General features: G+C 47.8%; 7 protein-coding genes across 8 annotated transcripts; 5 read left to right on the forward strand and 2 right to left on the reverse strand.

Annotated features, from left to right (window-relative positions):
- The first annotated feature begins 96 nt into the window (after positions 1-96).
- On the forward strand, positions 97-1,128 carry SPPG_08508 (uncharacterized protein). Its single transcript, XM_016756659.1, has one exon. The coding sequence runs from the start codon at positions 280-282 to the stop codon at positions 1,039-1,041; it is 762 nt and encodes a 253-aa protein (XP_016604160.1). The 5' UTR covers positions 97-279; the 3' UTR covers positions 1,042-1,128.
- A 511-nt stretch (positions 1,129-1,639) lies between these two features.
- On the forward strand, positions 1,640-3,680 carry SPPG_08509 (Grx4 family monothiol glutaredoxin). Its single transcript, XM_016756660.1, has 10 exons — positions 1,640-1,997; positions 2,054-2,205; positions 2,277-2,664; positions 2,729-2,767; positions 2,824-2,873; positions 2,933-3,000; positions 3,061-3,082; positions 3,152-3,202; positions 3,273-3,356; positions 3,416-3,680. The coding sequence occupies exons 1-10, from the start codon at positions 1,976-1,978 to the stop codon at positions 3,536-3,538; spliced, it is 999 nt and encodes a 332-aa protein (XP_016604161.1). The 5' UTR covers positions 1,640-1,975; the 3' UTR covers positions 3,539-3,680.
- Positions 3,595-4,631, reverse strand: SPPG_08510 (uncharacterized protein). The gene is made up of 2 exons (XM_016756661.1): positions 4,427-4,631; positions 3,595-4,358 (listed from the first exon to the last, which is right to left on the reverse strand). The coding sequence occupies exons 1-2, from the start codon at positions 4,617-4,619 to the stop codon at positions 3,682-3,684; spliced, it is 870 nt and encodes a 289-aa protein (XP_016604162.1). The 5' UTR covers positions 4,620-4,631; the 3' UTR covers positions 3,595-3,681.
- A 130-nt stretch (positions 4,632-4,761) lies between these two features.
- Positions 4,762-6,303, forward strand: SPPG_08511 (uncharacterized protein). Its single transcript, XM_016756662.1, has 2 exons — positions 4,762-5,536; positions 5,602-6,303. The coding sequence occupies exons 1-2, from the start codon at positions 4,906-4,908 to the stop codon at positions 6,192-6,194; spliced, it is 1,224 nt and encodes a 407-aa protein (XP_016604163.1). The 5' UTR covers positions 4,762-4,905; the 3' UTR covers positions 6,195-6,303.
- An 85-nt stretch (positions 6,304-6,388) lies between these two features.
- Positions 6,389-9,033, forward strand: SPPG_08512 (uncharacterized protein). Its single transcript, XM_016756663.1, has 6 exons — positions 6,389-6,571; positions 6,635-6,800; positions 6,892-6,895; positions 6,962-7,012; positions 7,074-7,759; positions 7,832-9,033. The coding sequence occupies exons 1-6, from the start codon at positions 6,538-6,540 to the stop codon at positions 8,913-8,915; spliced, it is 2,025 nt and encodes a 674-aa protein (XP_016604164.1). The 5' UTR covers positions 6,389-6,537; the 3' UTR covers positions 8,916-9,033.
- On the reverse strand, positions 8,963-12,980 carry SPPG_08513 (glutamate dehydrogenase (NAD(+))). Its single transcript, XM_016756664.1, has 8 exons — positions 12,902-12,980; positions 12,611-12,832; positions 12,320-12,535; positions 11,920-12,249; positions 11,769-11,851; positions 11,533-11,703; positions 9,476-11,473; positions 8,963-9,412 (listed from the first exon to the last, which is right to left on the reverse strand). The coding sequence occupies exons 2-8, from the start codon at positions 12,793-12,795 to the stop codon at positions 9,327-9,329; spliced, it is 3,069 nt and encodes a 1,022-aa protein (XP_016604165.1). The 5' UTR covers positions 12,796-12,832; positions 12,902-12,980; the 3' UTR covers positions 8,963-9,326.
- A 950-nt stretch (positions 12,981-13,930) lies between these two features.
- SPPG_08514 lies at positions 13,931-20,221 on the forward strand. 2 transcript variants are annotated; one of them, XM_016756665.1, is made up of 6 exons: positions 13,931-14,260; positions 14,375-14,544; positions 14,759-15,529; positions 15,605-16,401; positions 16,470-18,546; positions 18,612-20,221. In XM_016756665.1, the coding sequence occupies exons 3-6, from the start codon at positions 14,779-14,781 to the stop codon at positions 19,763-19,765; spliced, it is 4,779 nt and encodes a 1,592-aa protein (XP_016604166.1). In that variant the 5' UTR covers positions 13,931-14,260; positions 14,375-14,544; positions 14,759-14,778; the 3' UTR covers positions 19,766-20,221. The 2 variants fall into 2 exon arrangements, with proteins under 2 accessions (XP_016604166.1, XP_016604167.1); XM_016756666.1 differs by having other exon boundaries at positions 14,759-16,401.
- The last annotated feature ends 296 nt before the right edge of the window (positions 20,222-20,517 follow it).

Genomic DNA, 20,517 nt, shown 5'->3' on the forward strand with positions numbered 1-20,517 from the left:
CTGGATCAATCCAACCTGAGCCGTGTGGCCGGGTGTATATGGAATGGGCATGAGCCTGGATAGAATATTTTAAGTAACTGGATATTTTAAATAGCTCACGTATGAACATATTATCGGTTGATTTGCCACCCATCGAAATACCATGGCCGAATTTTGTTGGTATAATGCGGTATCCACGGATATTTGTAATCCGCAACTCTTGTTGCTATAGATGGACGGGCTTGGGCTTAAAGCAGAAACGCTTCAATTTTCGGAAGGTCGTCACCAATCCAACCTGCCATGGACTTCACACCAGAGCACTTCCGAATGTCAGGAGACCTCTCGAAACCCGTCCTCAAAAGCCGTGAAGTAAGCACAAATCAGAATGGCGCTGTATTCACTACCAATTACTCGAGTGGGAAAGTGGGCGCTTTAGCATTATTCGGAATCATCGCCGCAGCAGGTGTTGCCCTCGTTATTGGCTTCTTCATTGGAAGGAGATTTTATCGACATCTCTCCCGAAAGCGACGACTACGTAAACTAGGATTAAACGCACCACCTGAAATGACTCTTACCCCCGCCACACCACTGACACGTTCAATGGCCTCCCTTCGATGGATACTTCCTAAGCAGAAGAAGGACGCCAACAGGTTATCCGTTGTGATTGTCAAGCGATCGCAAGTGATCGAGGTTGGTGTGATTGGAGCTGACGATGAGGATCGGGTTGCGATGGGAAGCTTAGAAGACTTGAATGCGGGATGTCCAATGCATAACTTGCCAGGTGTTGGAGCGGAGAATACTCACGAGAATCACGAGAATCATGACACAACAGGTGGATCTACCTCACTACCCGACGACTTCGCAAATTCTTCACATTTGAATCCTGAAGTCTCCTCACAACCGGAACCGGAATACCCACCACCAGTCTACATTGATGTTAATCTTCCCCCCATGATTCTTGAATTTCAGTTCGAATCTCCGAGAAGTAGTCATTCAATACAGAGTGTAGAAGCGAGGGATTCTGGAAAGGTCTTGGATGGTCTTGAGTGGAAGAAAGATTGATGGTGAATGTATGTGAGATATATTTATTTAAGATAAATTGTATAGAGCTAATGATTTGGTCAAACACGACATCCGCGATACTGGGAAGTAAAAGGTATCCTCAGATATGGTTGTTAATATCGCAAGATGCATGAAAAAATTTCAGTTCTCGCATCACATCGCTGCCCCAATCACCCGGCCTATAATAAAAAGTCGGTCGACGTGTGGGTGCCTTGCCTAGCATCAATGCCAACTTTCTTAGTACCACAACTTCCGCATTCCTAGCCCACACCTATAATCTTACTTACGTTGACGACCACATATACCACACGCAATACACCAGCGTGGATTAAATCACTTGGGTCTGCCGGCAAGCAGCCGGACAAGATAAATAACTAATACGAGGCCTGATTGCATATGTGATAGTACGTCACGATTGGTCTAACCGGTAACTAGTGCCCACCACCATGAAATAAATCTTAACAGGACATGGTTCCGATCGAGGATGTGGATATTAGTAAACCGTAATTAGATTGGGTAAGCATGGAAAATTACCAGTACAGTAGTAGTAGGCGTTGCAAGATCCTTTTTTGTGCCTAGTCATTGTCAGGAGAGCGAGGTCCTCAGCCTCGGATCAATCATGCTTCTCATCATTGCTTGAGAGCTGAGGACGCGGAGAGTCGCTGGGACAAAACAGCAAGAGGGGGGAGAGGGGAAGAAGGCGGTATACATAGAAAAGCGAGTGCAACTGCAGCCAGGCATCAGATGGCCGCAAGCGGACCCGTTTTCTAAAGAAGACCTCACATTTGTGTTTTCCTACACACTACGTATCTTGAGGCTCCGCTTAGTCAGCCTCGCGATTGCCTTGTTGCCATGGGACGACAGATGACGATCACTTTACCACTGACAAATCTATCTCAATAACCCTAAGCAACATTCTGCGACGCTGAGAGCAATGTCGAAGCATAACGTCAACGGTGCGTGGGTATTGTTTGTACGAAATATCACACTTGCTTACTTGAACATATTGTAGAGGTAACGTCCGACGAACATTTCCAGCAGCTACTGAAGGACCGATCTGTGGTGGCCCTCAACTTCTGGGCATCATGGAATGAACCTTGTAAAGATATGAACGAGGTGTTTGAGGAGTTATCTAGGAAGTATCCTGCTGTGCAATTTGTCCAGGTGTGCAGTTGGCTGCCTTTTGTCTTGCCGCAAGTTGAAGAATTCTCTAACCGTTGCATGTGAATCCACAGCTGGAAGCAGAGAATTATCCCGACATATCTGAACACTACGAAATCGCAGCCGTACCAACCTTCATAATACTCAAAGATGGCAAAACCGTCAACAGAGTTGAAGGCGCAAACGCCCCTGCTCTGACCTCAGGAATTGAGAAATTTGCCAAAGTTGCAGCCGCCGCTGCTACCTCGGCCTCAGTCTCATCGGCGCTCCCTGTTGAACGAAAGAAGGATTTGCAGTCTCGGTTGAAGGAGCTTGTCAGTTCACACCCGGTCATGATATTTATCAAGGGAACCCCGCAACAGCCTCGATGCGGTTTCTCGCGGCAGTCTGTTGAACTTCTCTCTGAGGTGGGCGTCAAGTACGGGTCGTTCAACATTTTAGCAGATGAGGAAGTGCGCCAAGGTAGGAAAGTAACGTAAGATTTGAGGAGGATAGTTAAGTAATTTGTACTGTTACCCGAATTCAGGACTGAAGGAGTACAGTAATTGGCCAACTTTCCCACAAAGTAAGTTGTAACTGCGATGTTCTTGACGGCTGTTGATCTGACCTGCTTGCTGTCAGTATATGTAAATGGCGAGTTGATCGGTGGATTGGATATTTTAAAGGAAATGGTAAGCATGAAACAAGAGGACACAAACGAACGGAACTAATTTTTGCAATAACTGTCCAGATTGAGTCTGGTGAATTTCAAAAACTGGTTCCCGCTGAAGAGGATCTCGAATCACGATTAAAGAAACTGTAAGGTTCAGATACGTGTGGTCGCTAATTAAGTATTAATTACTCATACTGTGATTTTAGTATCAACCAAGCCCCGGTCATGGTGAGATAGGGTTAAATATCACCTTTCGCGACGTTTGTCCATCTGGATAACCTCTATCTGAATTTTCAGCTATTCATGAAGGGTTCACCCGACACACCTAGATGTGGATTCTCGCGACAGGTATGATTACGCCCCCCGTTTTCACCAGGTAGTCACCGCACTTACGCTCATCTATTGTACGCGGTCTTAGATAACACAATTGTTGAAGGATCAAGGTATTGACTACCAGACTTTTGACATATTGGAAGATGAAGAAGTCCGGCAAGGGTTGAAGGTACATTCGGAACCCCCACGTGCTGTCTTGCGCAGTTCCTAATGCATTGTTCCATGTAGACATTTTCGTCGTGGCCAACCTATCCTCAACTCTATGTTAACGGGGAGTTAGTCGGCGGTCTGGATATCGTGAAGGAAATGGTGGAGTCTGGGGATTTGAAGGCGATGCTGACTTCCGCATAATTTGATAGAGAATGTTAACATTATTGTAGAGTGGATATAGTTTGGCGTGTGGTGTACTGAGGTTGAAATAATGCATCGCCGTCTTCCTCATTTCTAATTAAGTAGCATATGTACAAAGATATTTATGAAAGTGACAGCAGGTGTCATCCAATATTTGTGTTCAGATACTCTACAAACCCATCTGCAACCCTTCCCATGTCCAATTGCGTATGCAATTTATTCAGATTCGTATATTGTCGTCTCAGTCTCCGCAACTCGGACAGTGTAATCACTCTTGGCGGTAATTTTAAATTAACTTTCGCTTTTGGAACCTTCGTGTCCCCAGTGATACCCTCCTTTTGCGCTGCCAGAATCGTATCCACAATCTCCTGTGTTGTCCGATCCATTTCGTGGAGGTAATTCGTCTCCGTGAGGGGTTTCACGACGGTTGAAAGGTTAGGCGGTGGTGGACGACGGAGGATAACAGCTGATGCAATATCTGCTATAGGAAGTGGATCGGATGGTATGAGGGTAAACAGAGGTGCATCCCAGCGGTTTCGTGCGTCAGGTTCCTCGAATCTCGTACAAAGATCCTGTAGAGTTGTTGTTTCATACGCAGTGGAGGGATCACGGGCAGCGTTCCAGATCTCTGCTGTGGAAGGGGAGACACCGCAATGAATCGAGCAGTGGGGTGTTCCCAATGCACGAGCAATACAATATAGTTGATATCGGAAGCCTTTGATATAGTTCATTGCATCGCAAATTACAAGGTCTTCTCGTGAAAGGTGTCGTTCAATGGCAGATATGAGAGCTCCGCGGGCCTTCTTCTCTTCATGTGGGCCTAAACAATCAGACGTACCTTGTTTAGCTAGTTTCTCACGAGGGGAAATATCTGTGAACAAAACTTACTCGCATAAGCTTCCCGCTTGTTGATCCTTAGAGATTCATCATTAACGATAATGACTTGTGGTCGGAGAACAATATTTCTTTCCGCCAGGTTTTGCGCATTGTCACAAATGTACTGTTCTAGTTCGACTTTCAGTTGGTGTGCACGAGTGGTCTTGCCACTGCAGGGAAGACCGCAGAGATTGACGAGCGGCATAGTGTTGAGGAAGATCTATGAGGAAGAATCAACAGTTTATGATGACCTTTAAGGAAATTTCAATTTCATGGCTGTGCCACTAGGGCATGAAGCTTCCACTCGTCACGTTTCATCAACCCCCGGCCTCGGAATTAACGTTGTGGGTCAACGACCGAACCTTCTTGCGTTCCCTGTATCATACTCATTACTCTTACTATTCATTTCCACACTCCCTTTGAGGGGAAGTCGGCAACTGCGTTGCGCCTCTTCATGCGCCAGCCGTCATCCGCTGTATAACCAATCTGTCATGAAGAAACACAAGAGCAAGACTTTCCTTGCTGTAGCGACGGCTCTTCTTCATAGTATCATGCTCACACACGCTGAAGCCTTACAAGTCTCCGCAAGCTCTTCTCACCGTTCTTGCCCTGATTCTTCGACATGTCACTCACCCAGAGCTATGGAAAACACACCTTTGGCTGGCAAAAGGGCCGCTCCTTCGGTGGTCCCCCCCTTCGCTAATCCGAGCGCCGTGGCTTCTTTGCAAGACAGTGAGCAAGACAAGGAAAGAACAGTTCCTTCTGCAACCGGGCTCCAACTCTGCCAGTGGCCACCAAATCCAAATACCGTTTATCTTATGCTCTCCAAGTCTTTGCGCATAGACGCTCAGTGCCTGTCTTCCAGGAGCCGCACTAACGCCACGCAAATTGGAGAGGGAACCTTTGTCATGGTAGATAATTGTAACATTGAAGATCCCGATCAGAGAATCACGTTTACGGATTTGGGCAACCTCGTCTATCATATCAATTTCCCCGGGAAAGGGCATTGTATTGGTCACGTCAATCGGGTAGTTGGAGAATGGGAACCTGCCCAGCATTTGGCTAATTGCACTGCGAATTCACCCAACTCCAAGTGGAAAGTGAGCACACTTGAGAATATTGGTAAGTAGCCATTTCTTTGCCTCTATACCTATTAACTAGCACACCTAGCTAATTTGGGTGTCCAGGCTTCTCTGCCCAGTTGCTCAATGTCGAAAGCAAACCGGATCGGTGCCTTAAAGTACAATATCCTAACGAAGACCGAGGTGCTCGTCCGATGGATGCTGTCGGCTTCGCTAGTTGCCGTCCCATCAGCGTGAGCACAAGCCAGTTTTGGGCATTACTTTCGACAAATTGCGGTACGCCAAAAGCATCTCCGTTTCCGAGCGTCCCGTCTCAGGGTCCAAATGGGAGCGCGCAAATACCAGTGTCGTCAAGCGGTCAACCTAAAACTCCCACCGCAACTGTAACAAGCGCTCAGATGCCACAAGGAACAGAAGTTATTCTGGCAAAGGCTGAAACCACAACAGCGCCCACGGCACGATCCACCCTAGTGGCTCAACCTGGAGTTGGTCGCATGCTTGTTGGATCTACGCAAAACTTCCTCATAAACGACCCCATCAGCATCCAAAACAGCAAAACTAATCCGATATCCCTCACGTTAGCGTTGACCTTTCTGGCTGGACCAATTGTTCTGGTCGGCGTGATGTTTGGAATTGTCGGAGGATCCAAAAGGCTTGCTGAACGGTGGGTAAGAAGCAAGTATGAAGGGAAGTATTGATCGATATATCTGTTACATTTTATTGTATAGTTTTTTTTTTTTTCTTTGTGAATAGCGTTTGGCTTTTTGTGTAAATAGACCTTTTAACCCAATCATTGATCAGTCCCCCCAAAATGGGCAAGATTGAATGAGATGTTGAAATTTGCTAGGCACGTGTCTGTTGGGAAACGGCTGCGCGGATGGTCCCCAAAAGAGCTTCTCGAACCTTTTGACTTGAGCCTCATTTCGTTTGTCTCATTTTCTGTTCACCAAGTTTATTGCAGCTGTCCCGCTTTATTCTCAAGCTCCTGTGGACAAAACGCTGTTGTGCTCATTTTTTTGAGTTAACGACTGGTCATTGCGCATGAGCAAACCAAGAGTTGCCGTCATCGGCGCTGGTACGTACCGCCACTATGCACTCGCTTTGGGCTCGTCCATACTAACGGATTTCTGAAAAACAGGTGCCTCCGGATTGGCTGCCTTAAAGCAATGTCTTGAGGAAAAGCTCGACGTTGTGTGCTTTGATCAGGAGCCGCAGGTTGGGGGATTGTGGAGATATGTGCCGCACGGTGGCGATGAAACGCATTCCAGTGTTTACATGAGTACCATTATCAATACAAGCAAGGAGTAAGTGGACGATGATAAGCCCTCCTTTCAGCGTTGGGAAACTCATTTATTCATCTGGCGGTACCTTTCCTTACCTCTTGTGCCCACTTAGAATGGTAGGTACCGGAAAGGTTTTGTTTGTATGGTCCTTTGCAATATAATAAGGCTTGGGCAACGTCTAGATGTCGTTTTCGGACTTTCCTGCTCCAAAAGATTGGCCAACATTCTTACCGGTAGGCTCTACCTCTTAAGTTGAGCGCTAATCACAAAGTCTTAACGATCACCGTATTTCAGCACCGATTTGTGGTCAAATACCTCAACCTATACTGTGATCACTTTGACTTGCGAAAGCACATCAAATTTAACCGCAAAGTTATTTCTCTGTCACCTGAGATTGGTCCGGAAGGAAGTCACACTGGTCGATGGGAAGTTGTAACGCAGAAAGTTAGAAGAAAACAACCTGCAGCAGCGATTCCGCAAAATCCCCGACGAACAGCACGAAGTCCCGCCCCGTGTCCCCCGCCAACAGGGACCGTCGTTCCCCCAGCAGTCGATGGTCGGCGGGCGCTCTCTCCTGTGCGTGGACGAAGCCCAGCACCGTCGTCAGACAGCCTTGCGGCTCCGCAGCCATCCCCACGCGGTCGTAGCCGAATGTATTCTCCCATCCGCGAGTATGACCCGTCCGTTGGATACGAGCCGGTGGACAGGTCAGCATCGGTATCGCCAAGGGAACCGGGTGTCCTTTCGCCGCCTTCATCTCCATCAGGAAGCGATCACAGTAGTCTAAGACCTTTCTCACCGACTCGCCGAAAGCGTCGAGGAAAGACCCGATCGCGGTCGCATCAACCAGCCAAGTCAAAGTGCGAGACTTTCGACTACGTCATTGTGGCAACTGGACATCATTGGAAGCCTCGCTTACCTGACTTTGAGGGGGTGGACACATTTAAAGGCAGCATGATGCATTCACATTCATATAAAGTGTGAGTCTGGGTCTTAAGTTACTGACTGGTGCTTTGTGACTGACTCGAACTCAATGTATTTTTATTTTTCAGTCCTTACCCTTTCAAGGATCAGCGTGTTCTCATCATAGGCATTGGCAACTCGGGAGCTGACATCGCTACAGAGCTCTCACATCATGCGAAGCAGGTTATTCTTTCGGCAAGGAGTGGTACATGGATTCTCCCCCGTTTCTCCCTATTTGGTATCCCTTTGGACCATCTCTCATCCCGCATTGCGCATGCACTTCCACGACCCCTTACCAATTTTGCCTTTGAAACTGCCATGCGACTACAAAATGGTGACCTGGGGCGCTATGGTCTCAAACCTGACCATCACATTTTTGAAGCACATCCAACTATCAATGGCCACGTCCTCGATCGTATCGCCAGCGGAAAGGTCTTGGTGCGGCCCAACATTGCTAAATTTACCGAGGGAAATAAGGTTGAGTTTGAAGATGGAACCAGCGAGACAATTGATACGGTAGTTTACTGCACTGGGTACCGCATTGAGCACCCTTTCCTTGACAATGCACTCGCCATTCTGGGTCAAGAACGTACCGATAGCAATCGAGTTCGATTGTACAAGAACGTCTTTCCAATCCGACACCGCAATCTTGCTTTTGTGGGGCTAGTCCAACCTATTGGAGCAGTGATGCCCGTCTCAGAGATGCAGGCCCGTTGGGTGTCGCGTGTTTTTGCCGGACATTGTAAGCTCCCCGATTCCAAATCCCTACGAGACGCGGTCGACCTTGAATGGCAGGAACACACTAAAAGATTCGTTCCGAAAGAGCGTCATACAGTCGAAGTTGAATATGTTACGTACATGGATGATCTCGCGGACTTGATAGGATGTAAACCGGATGCATGGAAACTTTTCAAAGCCCGAGATGTGATTCTTGCTGCCCAAATCATGTTTGGACCTGCTGTTCCGACGCAATATCGGTTGCTAGGGCCTGGGTCTTGGGAAGGGGCGCGACAGGCGATTGCCGATGCGTGTGAGGGATTTGATTTTAGAAAAGTTGTTGGATACAAGGCGGTTGAGAAACTGAGAGAGGAGGGGGGCAAAGAAAATGAAAAAAGCGGGGGGTCGACCAAGGAAAATGGAAATGGAAAAGGCGCAGATAGTCCGGTGGTGTGATTTATTGTATAATAATGGAACGTTGGTGGATATCGGGATACTCAGGATTTGTACAAGTTTGCATATTCTATTACTTCTTTATTTTTGGACTTATAAAAATATATTGCAATACTGCCGATTTGGTGAACGTCCCGGACAACCGTTGATGAATGCTCTGTCTTGCGAGAATTTATCGTCAATTCGAAATTGTCAACATTTCGATACCAAGTGACTAGTAAACAAATTCATAATGTATGTAATGTAACCAGATTGTCATTTGCATGCAAAGAACAGGACTCACACAAATTCGCAAGTCTCTATGAAAACGCCCACCATTGCCCCGCACTGTCCCCATCTACCTTCCCACTCTGTAATGACTAAAACAATAATGTCCAACAAATGTTCTGTTAGAAAAGTCTGTAGCTAACCATTTCACTGTTGTTGAGAGAGTTTCGCGAAATACGGAGCCATGTATTCAAAGAATGCGAATTGACTGGGTTCCGTCCCGTATTTGTAGACTACGATCCAAAATTCGATAAGCTTCATAATAATCAAATACAAAAATAAAAAACAAGACTTACCAAATCGACTGGCCAAGTAACTGCCAAAGATGGCCTTGACGTATGTTTCCGGTACCCTCTTTAGAAGCGTCTCCAATCCCAGCTTGTCCAATAAAATATTTGGGAAGGCCTCTTGAAGGACAATGAGCCTCAAGGGAACATTGTCCCACAAAGTCGTCAATTGAAGTTCCGAATTCAACTTGACAATTGCCAAACTGAGTTGGTCGGAAATAATGGACTTTGGGAGGCTGGTACGGTTCGATTCACGCCAAATGGCCTCAAACTCCAGTTCGGCGTTCTTTTCAATGATACCGTGAACAGCTTTAACGTAGTCGGTGTAAAAGGCAGGTGTAACGCCGTTCTTGACTTGCATGTTTTCGGCAAATTCGTCGTCTGCAAAGGCGAGAGCAGCGAGGACTTCTAGGGAGGAGGAGGTAACACCACCCTTGTTCGCAGATGCGTCCTTGTAGACAATGGCTCCAGCCTTCTCGAGACGAAGACGAGCTTCTTGAGTAAAGAAGAGGTTGGCGCCTTCGACAATATACTTGAAGCGAGAAGAACCGTCGGAGTTGATCAGTGCTTGGACGTTGCTAAGGTCAACAGCTTCGGGACGTCCACCGCAAGGAACAAAGACATCAGCACTGGAGAGGGGGTGCAGGTGGAACTCGTTCCGGAATTTGACACCGCTGTCGACGACGGTTCCGTTCGGAAGACGTACGTTCGTCTCATCGACCAAAACGCGGAATCCCTTAGGGCCAAGTTTGGACATGTCAAAATGGTTGACCATAAGACGCTTGGTGGCAAGACGAAGTAACTCCTCGCGGTTGATACCCTCAGGATCATAAAGCACTCCGCTTCCGTCCACGACACCAATGGTCTTGTCCTTCGATATCTTGATCTCGTTGGATCCCAAGTCACCATCTGGACCACCTGTTTGCAGCTTGTGCACGTTTTCCTCCTTAATACCCAATTTGCGGTAGATGCCAAGGACGTACTGGTGTACCGATCGCGTGGTCATACCAAAGGTATCGTGAGGAATTCCACCCAAGGACTGACTCTTGCCTGTCGTGAAGGCTTTCCAGAAGGAGGCGCCTCGCTTACGGGCGTGTTGACTGGCCCAGTCCATGTAGTCGGCAGTACCTTCATCAGGGCCAAAAAAGAGAATCTCTGGCTTGCCGTACAAATCCACAATCTTCTCTTTGATACCGGGGGTCTCGCCAACAATGAGTAGATCAAGCATGGCGTCAACGTACTTCTCAAAGGCCACACGCGGTTTGTCCTGTTGATCAAAGTTGAGCAGAATGGTTCCCTTCGAGCCACCCTCAGGAATATCCTTGTTTTTGCGCTGTTGGGTTGCCGCCAGATTATAGTTCTCATCCATGAGACTACGAAGGTTGATACTGTACGCTTCCTTGTTGCGAGAGCGAACTAAGCGGATTCCGCCACGGGCCACGTCCTCGAAACGAAGGTGGAATCCTCGGAATTCGCTTCCGATGACAAGGAACATTCCAAAGAGGTGGTTCGGGTATTCAATCTCTGGAAGGAAAGAAGGGTCCAATCTGAAGGAGAGAGCGACCTTCGTGGGTTGGTAGAAATTTGTCTTCAACACGTGCTTGTTGAAGGTCAGGTAAGACTCAAAGATCATCAATTCGTGATTGTTCGACACTGTCTTTTTGATCTTGTCCAGCAGTTCCTCCTCCGTTAAGATAGGGGTGGTTTGCAGACGCTGATATGACAGCGACACACGCATTTCATCATGGGGAGGGTTGATGTAATGCACCATTGCAAAATTGGTGTAGAGAAGCTTGATAAGATCCGGATAGAGCTTGATGATATCGAGGATATACTCGCGTGTAAATGTGTCCGATCGGAGTCTTTTTTTGATCTTTTGAAGAACCTCCACGTGCAATGTATTGTTGAGGTCCAACGCGGATGAGAGAGCCACGAACTCGTTCCCAAGACGGTTGAGGAAGTGCTGCGCAAAAATCCATCCAACATAGCCGTAAACAGTTTCCTGAACTGAAGTCATGCGTCATGAGATAGAGCAAGGAGGCATCACAAAACTAAGCTCTACATACCACTAAGTCTGCCACTTTGGAAGAAGTGCTGGAGAGGTGATGTAGGGAGACAGTACATCAAACTGGCTTCCTTCATTACTTGCCAAATGGAGGCTTCAATCGGGGGCGCTTTGCTACCTGGCAATTGGTCAAGGTACATGCAGTGAATTGTAATTCCATTGGAGAAGTTTTCTGAAAAATCAAATCGGTTAGGCACATATTCTCCACCTTTTCCTACGCCTCTCGAGTGTCCGTACCAACATATTTTCTTGTAGAATACAATTCATAAAAGTGGTAAAGATCTGAAATGGCTGCAAGAAGACCTTGTGTTGTTCGGTGTCTGCCAAGCAATGGGACGCGTTAAAAAGAGATACGGCGAATGCGCCGCTACGATATGACGATCCATACTTGAATGCAATGACTAGTCGCTTTTGACGACTCTTGGGGATATCATAAACTTCTATTACTGGTCCGGTTCGAACGAGAGCATGTTTCATGACTTTTGAGTATATCTCGAGTGTGTTTTCGGTTGCCTTTTCCAGGAAAGTGCTGTCGCTGACAAGGCGAATGTCAGCTTCTTCTGCCAGGGTAGGCTCAGCCTTGACAAAATTGCATTTCCGGACAAAATAGCAACGGAGTTGGGTGGAAAGAGAACTTGATACTGTGCCGGAGGATCGATAACTTTCCATACGATATGCCAAATTCTTGGTGCTCCCGTCCAGGTATCGAGCATCGATCCTAATATGCAAATGGTGACAAATATGAGAAAGAAGATTCAAGTCCAAAGAATGATAATTTTTGCTGTTACCTCTTTTCGTGTTGGGGGCCGGCTGTATTTGAGACGCCTGGGCGCGATGTGTTAATGTAGACTGCGCCCTCATCAGTTTCCCGCTCCAGCTCGATGTCCAAAGCCTGTTCATTCTTAATGAAAGCTGATATCTTGGCTCCGTACAGCGCCATGATGTGCTGAGCAATGGTTTCAACACTCTCAAGTTGGAAATACATGTCATCAATTCCAAGGTTTCTGAAAGTAATTAAAAGGTGGGTAGTCAGTTACCAACCAGTAATTCCCTTGGTTGTCAAACTTTGCGATGCTCACCCATAGAACCATGAGACTTCATTCAACACCAGCTCCTTGGGAATAAAACCTTTCTGCTCGACATACGCGCATACTTTTTGGAGTTGCTCCTGCTTGCCAGCAAAGTGGTTGCTTGCATAACCGTCCGCCACTAAGGCTGAAGACGGCACTCCGTTTCTCTGGACGCCGGGAACAGATAAAGACATTGTGCAGGGTGAATCGTCTAGTGTTGACCGAACGCGGCTAGTTTGCACGATAGTGAGCGACACAGTTCCTGTACAAAGCTTTCGCATTTCATATTTTTGACTATACCTTTCTGTGAATAAGCTACGAGATGCGAAATGGTACGAGATGAAATGGTGGGAGAAAAAGGGCAAAGTCGCAGCTATCACAGGGTTTAAAAGAAGTGGTCGCCAGCCGCGCGCAGGTGTGCGTGGCTTAGTCGATGCCACAAGTAATGACAATCCCGCATTTCCGCTTTTGAACAAACCAATACAATGGGACACATGACCGACATTAGGGAACACTTCCAAGAAAGCTTGCTTGTTGTTGTTGTTGTTGTTTAGAAAAAATAAAAAAACTAGAAGAAAAAAAAGAGTTGAACGAATCCATTGCAAGTGTTACTCTTGTGTGTTTTGCTTGACGACAACAAGCGTTGAGCAATCTGTCGAAAACGGGCACGGAACAAGGTGCACACCACACACGGTCAGGAAATAGGTTGCGAAAAGAAAAATGCTCTTTTTCGTTAAACAGTCCACACATTGCCATAAAAGCACGATTTAAACGATACTCATTTTGTCAACGGCGCTGGCCGAAAGGAAAGTATTTCCCATGATGCCCACACTTTGTTTTTTACGTACGGATCCTCCTGCATGTACTGTTCTACCTCTTCCACAGAATCCATTTCAAAGATCATGACACTCCCCACCATCTTGTTCTTGTCATGGCTGTCTAAAATGGCACCGCCTGTAATGACCTTCCCATCCGCAGAGGCCTTGGAGGCTCGCTCCAGGTGAACAGGTCGTATGCTGAGGCGGCGTGATGGTGCTTCGGCGTCCGTGTAATCGCGTGCAATAACCACAAACTGAGCAAAAAGATGAGCGCTAGTGGAAAATGCTCGCGCTCCTTTATTAAATCCAGCCCTTTGCAATGTGGGCAAACGCATGCGGGCCGTCTGTAGAATCATCATGGTGGTTGCAAATCTCGCTTGTTTTGCAACAGTCGTTTTGGCAGCGGTGATTGGTCACGTGTAAAATGCAGCCAATCAGATTGCTGCGCCTTAACCAGGCCTGACCCCCCTTGCTTGCTTCCCTTCCGTACAGTCCAACGGTTGCGCAGTCATTTTGGGTGCGGTTTAAACGAGGGTCTTCCCTTTTTTTTTTTTCTGTTCATCTGCCGTCCAATCTTTTGCTGGGCGAAAGTCTTTACTCCACTTGTGCAACTACTTGCATCCGTCAGCGAATACTGCTCTCAACATCTCCAGTTGACCGCTCTTGAGTCTCACTCACGTAGACATACTGGTCTCATCGTCATCCCGACTCAACCATTTGGCCTGCCTTCAGCTACTACAATTTGCAAAGTGACACTTTCTGGCAAGGTGACCGTTTGTGCAAGAAGAGTACACTGAACGATACAAGTCTAGTGCAACACCGGTCATCTCACTTTCATCAGGTAATTTCCCTTTCGCCGCAATGTTTTAGCTGAACTCGCACGTTTTGCGTGAACCCAAACATAAAACATGTCCCGTGGCTGGGAATTATTGCTTACCGAGAGTTACTTCCTCAGGTGGACGCTTGGCCCGTAACGAGTCTCCTTTCTCGAAATTCGGCGGACGTTGTCGGTCGCTCTCCGCGGCCTTCGGACCCGCAACGGGGGAATGCCGGCACTGTTTGAAAGTATTCTTGCTGCACTTGCGTTGTAGCGTCGACTTCTTTACGGTCGGGTACCCTTTTGAGGCAAGTTTTTGCATTTTGAGACAATTTGGAGCAAATTCCGAAGCAACACTTTTGTTGCGATTTTGTCGATGGGATGGGAGACCAATGCCTCCCGTATGATTGGATAACCCACAAAAAGCCGCGGGAATATGATGGATCTGCGGTCAACTGAAGATTGGGAAGGGTATCGCTCTTACTTAAAGAATGACGAATTAATAACGAATTTTCTTTACAGGGGCCGATCCTTGCACAGAGATGGATACATCGTATTCATCAGGGTCGCAGCAAGCCTATCCATATCAATATTATAGTCAGCAATACCCATGCCCCTACTACCCCCCTGGCAGTGAATACTCGGGCTATTCCCCAGGGTCCACACAATACCCGTATGGCGATTATAGGCAATCACCGCCGCAACCCCCACCTCCAGGCTCGTCACAAAGCTCACCGTCCCCACACGATTACTACCTACAGAGTCAAGCTAATCAGTACTACTACGATCAACCATATCCGTCACCAGCTGCATATACCGGTTATCCTTATCCACCACGAAGTTCCGTCCCTTCGTATCCCTCACAAGCTCATGGACATACACCACACTACGATTCAGCTGCCGCATATGCAGCATGGATGGCCACGCAAAATCCGCGCGGAATTGAAGGCGATACCGTATCAACGGGAAATGGCGTGGCGGGTGACGGTGTGAGCACCTCACCTCAAAGTCGAACCAGAGTGGACTGTGTTGAAGTGGATTGTATGATGCGAGTCAAGGAAGAGTCTCCTTCATCTACGTTGCAGGAAAACAAGCCCACGAATAGAGTCAAAATAGAAGGCCAGGCCAGTTCTGAGGATATAGGCACCCTAGGCAGAGAGAAAATGGGTTCACCTGTATCTGAAAAAAATAAGGCGCTGACTATGGTAAAGCAAGCGTCGCTTATTTCGCCCACATCAAATTCCTCAAATATCCCGGACAACGATGGCGCGAGGGTCCCTCAGGCAGCAGAAAGTGAGCGAAGTTTGGCATATGACGCCGATCTTATTACTCCGTCATCTCCGCTAACCTATGGGACAAAATCGGCAGATAGGGAGGAGAGCAGGAATGCTTCACCAACTGAAAAGCAAGTGTCTGAGGTGACCGTGGTGAAGAAAAATGGCGCCCAACCGTATACCGACCAGAAACCGCAAGACCAGGGGTCTTCTGATGATTCGCTGAGTGAACTCTCTGAGGTCGACGGTGAAAGTCTTAGCAGCACGTCCGAGCCTACTGGTTCTGATCAGGAGCAGTCCACCCCACCATCCGCGCATGCAAGCCCTAATCATTCACGAAGCCATAGCTTTAATGTTGAAGATTTTATTGGGCCATTCATTGATCCCAACGACATGGCAAGCGATGACTATGAGTATACGGATTCTGGGGCAGCGTCGTCCAGCAGTGACGAACGAGGCGCTGGACTTGGGGAAGACAGAAGCAGGCAGGGGAGTCGCCAGTTATCAGCTAGAAACGGGCGGATAAATGGGCGAGCAAAAAAAAGGAGCCCTGCAAAGCGAACTGTTGACTCTGACAGCAATTCCGAACCATCGCATAGGACGTCAAGGCGACGATCACGAGTTACCCGTTCCATGAGCAAGCAAACCCCCAGGCCCTCGAGAGCCAGAAAGCAGATTACTCCCGATAGTCGAACTTCCCGTCAGAGTGTGTTACAAGACTGGGATGAGCTTGCTCATTTATTTCCATCCGGGGATGATGATGATGAAGATGATGGGGCTGAAGTTACTTCCAGAAGGCGTGGAAGACCGCCATCGAATAAAACCAAGGCTATGCGGGAGTTCAAGAAAAATCAAGTAGCGTTATATGAGCAATTGAAGGAGAAAGCTGAGGTATTCCTTCTCTTCTACATGCCAGAGGACTGTGTGCAAATTTTCTAAAATGGGTCACTTTCATAAAGCTTCGTTCGCGGGATGGTCAAGTTGGGTCAAATGGAAATATCGATCAGGAAGGAACGAAACAATCCATTCCAGCACCGGCGATTGTAAAATCCCGTGAGGGTGAAGGCTTCTCCTTCGGAGCCCGATTCATACGATGGGAGCGACTTGACGAACGAGATCGGAGTGGACGAACATTCCTATTCAAAGCTGCGAGTCGGGGAGACTATGAGCTTTGTCGGACTTTGGTGGAAGCAGGTGCAGATGTCCATCCTAAAGACAATGCTGGCTGGACAGCCTTGCATGAGGCATGCCTAGAAGGTCATCTTTCCATTGCGAGTTTATTGATTCAGCATGGGGCGGACGTTAATGTTCCTGGAGACAATGAGGACACCCCGCTACACGACGCCGTGCAGAGGGGCCATCAAGAGGTAGTGGAGTGTCTTCTCCTTCACGGCGCGTCCATCAATGCAAAGAATGCCGATGGCGAAACTCCGTTTACGGTCGCAGATGAGAATATGAAGAACGTGATCAAGGATTGGCTTGACAAGGCCAAGCGGGTTCTGGCGGTTGATAAAGCTGGGAGAACTCCTTTACATGACGCATGTGCAGATGGGGATCTCATGGAGGTGCGACGGAATTTGTCTTTCGGAGCGGACATCAATTGGGCCGATAATGCAGGTTGGACTCCTTTGCACGAGGCTGCCTTGGCAGGACACGAAGATTGCGTTCAGGAGCTTCTGACTAACGGTGCTGAAATCAATGCGCTTGGTTTTGGGAACGATACGCCACTTCACGATGCAGCAGCAAACTCGCATCAAGATGTGGTGCGGCTGTTGTTGGAGTATGGAGCTGACCCAACAAGGAAAAATTTAAAGGGGGCTTTGCCTGTGGATTTGGCGAAGGAGGAATCTATCAAAGAGCTTCTATGCGAGAATCCAGAAAAGTGGAAGCCATACAAGACGGCCCTCAAACGACCGATGTCAGCCCTTCAACAGGCCGTTGCGCGATCCATGCTTGTCCAAAATGCAGATGCTCTGAAACAGGCATCTACTGGTGATGAGCGGAGTGAGCCCGATCGTCGGCGACGCGTCGATCGTCGAAGCTCTACAGATTCACAAGGCGACAGCATGTATGATAGGCAGCCTTCGTCCCACGGTAAAACTAAGAGCGGTTCTGCATCAGAGAAGAATGAGTATTTCAGACATGGAGGCCTTAAGGAGACAGATTCTCCTTTTCAATCTGAACGCGACCGTCGGAAGTTTGAACAGCTTTGGCAAATTCTCCAGCGAGACGAGTCAGCCAAATCTCCTGGCCAAGAGGGGCGCATACCTCGCTCCGATAATGTACGAAAGCGGAAGCGCCCGTCTGTGGGTGACGCATCTTCGGACGATGATGAGCCAATATCAGCGGATGCCACTGTGGCGAAAAAGGCAGCCGGTAGTAGGAGAACATCTGGTGTTTCTGGGAAGCGAGTAGGACGACCTCCAGGCAAAAGATCGGATAAGGGCAAGTCTTGTACTCCTGATGCGGAGAATGGTCGGCCTATTTTGGAAAATTCGATTCAAGCACCTACGGTTGGGGCAAAGGATAGGAAGCAAAGCATATCTGTGACAAGCGTAGCGCCTCCGGAAACCGCTAGCCACCGTTCGAAGTCTGTTGAGGAGATTGTGAGGATGATGAACTCGGATTCCAGCGATGTTGAAAATGATACTGAAGTTAGTAAACGACAGCGTTCAAATTCGGGTGATTCTGTCAGCCTGCAAGCACCGCCTGCTACTCGCCAGAAACGCGAAGATACCGCGTCATATGTTTCGTGGATTGATGAACCACTGGAAGAGCATCCAAAAGAGTCCCAGACCCTCCTTCCAGCTATGGTACCACTCGATACACCAGAGAAGGCGGACAATCAATTGATTCAGAAGGAAGAGGCTGAATTCCTTGACATGAGCATGACTAATGGTGTCAAAGAAGAAGCCCTGACTGGTGAAAAGAAAATAACTCAACGCCGGAAGGACGCTGAGAATGTAGAGCGAGTCGCAAGACGTAGTCGGCGGGAAGCTCCTAGTTCCAGCGTTCCAAATGGTGCTGCAAAGAAAGGTAAGAATTTGTTCCCTGCCTCCCTTGGTTTCGAAAAGCTAACATTTAACGTTTCTCCATTGAAGCGTCCAAAGAGCATAAAGAAAGTGGGCGCGATGATAAAACACGGCGTGGACATGGAGATTCTTCCCATGCGCCCAAAAGCATTGAAGACTCGCCATCAGTGTCAGCGAAATGTTCTGCTAATGAGAAGGAACCTTCCGAACGATCGCCTGGTACCACAAAGAAGCAAAGAGCCTCTAAAAGTCCTGTTCGCAAGAAGCGCAAGGCAGCCATTTCCAAAGACGCTGTTGCTGCGGAGGATGATGGACGGAAAGGGGATGTCGAGTCAAGAAGTAAGGCCGAGGGGGCTAATGGGAGCTCTATGCTCGACGAAGAATCTCCCGCAGGGTCAGTTGTATTATCTGTTCAATTGGGGGCTACCCCTGGTGCGCCACATGAAGAAACTTCTGCGCCGGCTTCCAAGCATATCACAGTCGGTGTATGTGCGACGTCTCCTGATGTTCCGTTATCCTCCTACAAGAAGAAACGTCTTAGCAACGGTGGGATCCCCCGGATTAGTGGGTACCAACGTGCAACGGGACCTGATGATTTGCGGAACGATTCGGCCAAGGACCTGGCTCCTGACTCAACTACGGTTGCGCCAGTGACAAGGACTGGACGCATTGATCCCATTCGTGAGGCGGCTGCGAAAGAGTACCGGCTGCGGCGATGCTTGCCGTTGTATGCCATGTACCTCACTGAGGAAACCGTAGAAAGTGGAGAAGGAGGTACAGGGACAATGACGTCGGACCGACCTCGCACTCGGGCACGATGGATGGTGGACATGCAAATCGGCCTGTTATTTGGGTACAGAAATGGACGTGAACTACTTGATCACTACCAACATCTCACCCGTCGAGTAGCCAATTCAGTCGAGAAAGACCGTCTCGAAAAGACTTGTGTTGCTGAAGCAGTGTTTACAAGTATGGTCCACGCCAAACCCGAGTGCGTCAGGTGGGCCAAGACTGTAGAGATTGGCGACGCAGGTAGCGGTCGTAAAGGACTACGATTCACGTATTACGATGTAAATTTTTTAAGAGAAGATGAAGTTTTGCATGAGATTTCGGGACTGAGGGAGCGAATGAAAACAAGGGGGGAGTGGCTCGAAGAAGCCACCATTGTAGAGCTGGATGTTGGGTGTGGTGGAGTTGGAGAGGGCGTGACGATACCGACGTGATGAAAGGTTGATACCCCGTTTGGATGGCAGCTTTGGGATTTAAATGGAGAGGGGCACAACAGAATGTGTGGGTAGGTCGGGGGGTTGGGCAATTTGGCATTTTTTTGTGGGCAAATGTGGATACTTTTGATGTTAGCTTGCATTTTCTGTTGATGCGGTTTGGTTTGGAAATCGGCTGCTTGGTTTTTTTCTTTTTTCTTATTTTTTTGTTTTGCTGGTCCAAAGCACACATGCCTTTCTCTCTCTCTCTCTCTCCTCTATCTCTGTCTGTCTTTTTCTTTCTTGTTTGAGGTCCCGTTTTTTTCTCAAGTTGCGTTATTCCTTTAATCCATGTATCTAGCTTATTCAATTCTCCCTTTTCTATGTCCGATGTTTTCTTTTTTTTTTTTAATGTTGGGCATGTAGAGCTGCAGAAATGGTTTAGATTCGGATAAGCGCCCAATGAAAAACTGTGCCGTCCAACACTTTCAGATAGTGTCCTAGTATTTATTGCTTTTTTTTTTTTTTGGTCAAATCTCTTTTTTGTGGGCCTCATGTCATTGATGTATTTCAGAGGTTAGGTGGTCCAGTGGTTTGACGGTACCGGTGTTGAGATGATGTAGAATCCAGATTTTGATATGGTTTTTACTCACTACATAAAATACTTACATATTGGACGCTCTGCGATTGTGTGACTGATATACTGGGGTCGAGCAGGGGTCCATCTTCTAGCGGCCAAGTGCCCATTTGCATTCGATTGATAAAAGCATTGT

Source organism: Spizellomyces punctatus (genome assembly GCF_000182565.1).
Source record: "Spizellomyces punctatus DAOM BR117 chromosome Unknown supercont1.22, whole genome shotgun sequence".
NCBI classification, from domain to species: domain Eukaryota; kingdom Fungi; phylum Chytridiomycota; class Chytridiomycetes; order Spizellomycetales; family Spizellomycetaceae; genus Spizellomyces; species Spizellomyces punctatus.

Coding starts and splice junctions, on each gene's coding strand:
- SPPG_08508 (XM_016756659.1), top strand. CDS start 280: ATGGACTTCACACCAGAGCACTTCCGAATGTCAGGAGACCTCTCGAAA.
- SPPG_08509 (XM_016756660.1), top strand. CDS start 1,976: ATGTCGAAGCATAACGTCAACG. Junction 2,665..2,728: donor AGATGAGGAAGTGCGCCAAG/GTAGGAAAGTAA, acceptor ACCCGAATTCAG/GACTGAAGGAGTACAGTAAT. Junction 2,874..2,932: donor TGGATATTTTAAAGGAAATG/GTAAGCATGAAA, acceptor ATAACTGTCCAG/ATTGAGTCTGGTGAATTTCA.
- SPPG_08510 (XM_016756661.1), bottom strand. CDS start 4,619: ATGCCGCTCGTCAATCTCTGCGGTCTTCCCTGCAGTGGCAAGACCACT. Junction 4,359..4,426: donor CAAGCGGGAAGCTTATGCGA/GTAAGTTTTGTT, acceptor CTGATTGTTTAG/GCCCACATGAAGAGAAGAAG.
- SPPG_08511 (XM_016756662.1), top strand. CDS start 4,906: ATGAAGAAACACAAGAGCAAGACTTTCCTTGCTGTAGCGACGGCTCTT. Junction 5,537..5,601: donor GAGCACACTTGAGAATATTG/GTAAGTAGCCAT, acceptor TTGGGTGTCCAG/GCTTCTCTGCCCAGTTGCTC.
- SPPG_08512 (XM_016756663.1), top strand. CDS start 6,538: ATGAGCAAACCAAGAGTTGCCGTCATCGGCGCTG. Junction 7,013..7,073: donor ATTGGCCAACATTCTTACCG/GTAGGCTCTACC, acceptor ACCGTATTTCAG/CACCGATTTGTGGTCAAATA. Junction 7,760..7,831: donor CATTCACATTCATATAAAGT/GTGAGTCTGGGT, acceptor TTTATTTTTCAG/TCCTTACCCTTTCAAGGATC.
- SPPG_08513 (XM_016756664.1), bottom strand. CDS start 12,795: ATGTCTTTATCTGTTCCCGGCGTCCAGAGAAACGGAGTGCCGTCTTCA. Junction 12,536..12,610: donor GAAGTCTCATGGTTCTATGG/GTGAGCATCGCA, acceptor AATTACTTTCAG/AAACCTTGGAATTGATGACA. Junction 9,413..9,475: donor TTACTTGGCCAGTCGATTTG/GTAAGTCTTGTT, acceptor TTTGGATCGTAG/TCTACAAATACGGGACGGAA.
- SPPG_08514 (XM_016756666.1), top strand. CDS start 14,779: ATGGATACATCGTATTCATCAGGGTCGCAGCAAGCCTATCCATATCAA. Junction 16,402..16,469: donor AATTGAAGGAGAAAGCTGAG/GTATTCCTTCTC, acceptor ACTTTCATAAAG/CTTCGTTCGCGGGATGGTCA. Junction 18,547..18,611: donor AAATGGTGCTGCAAAGAAAG/GTAAGAATTTGT, acceptor TCTCCATTGAAG/CGTCCAAAGAGCATAAAGAA.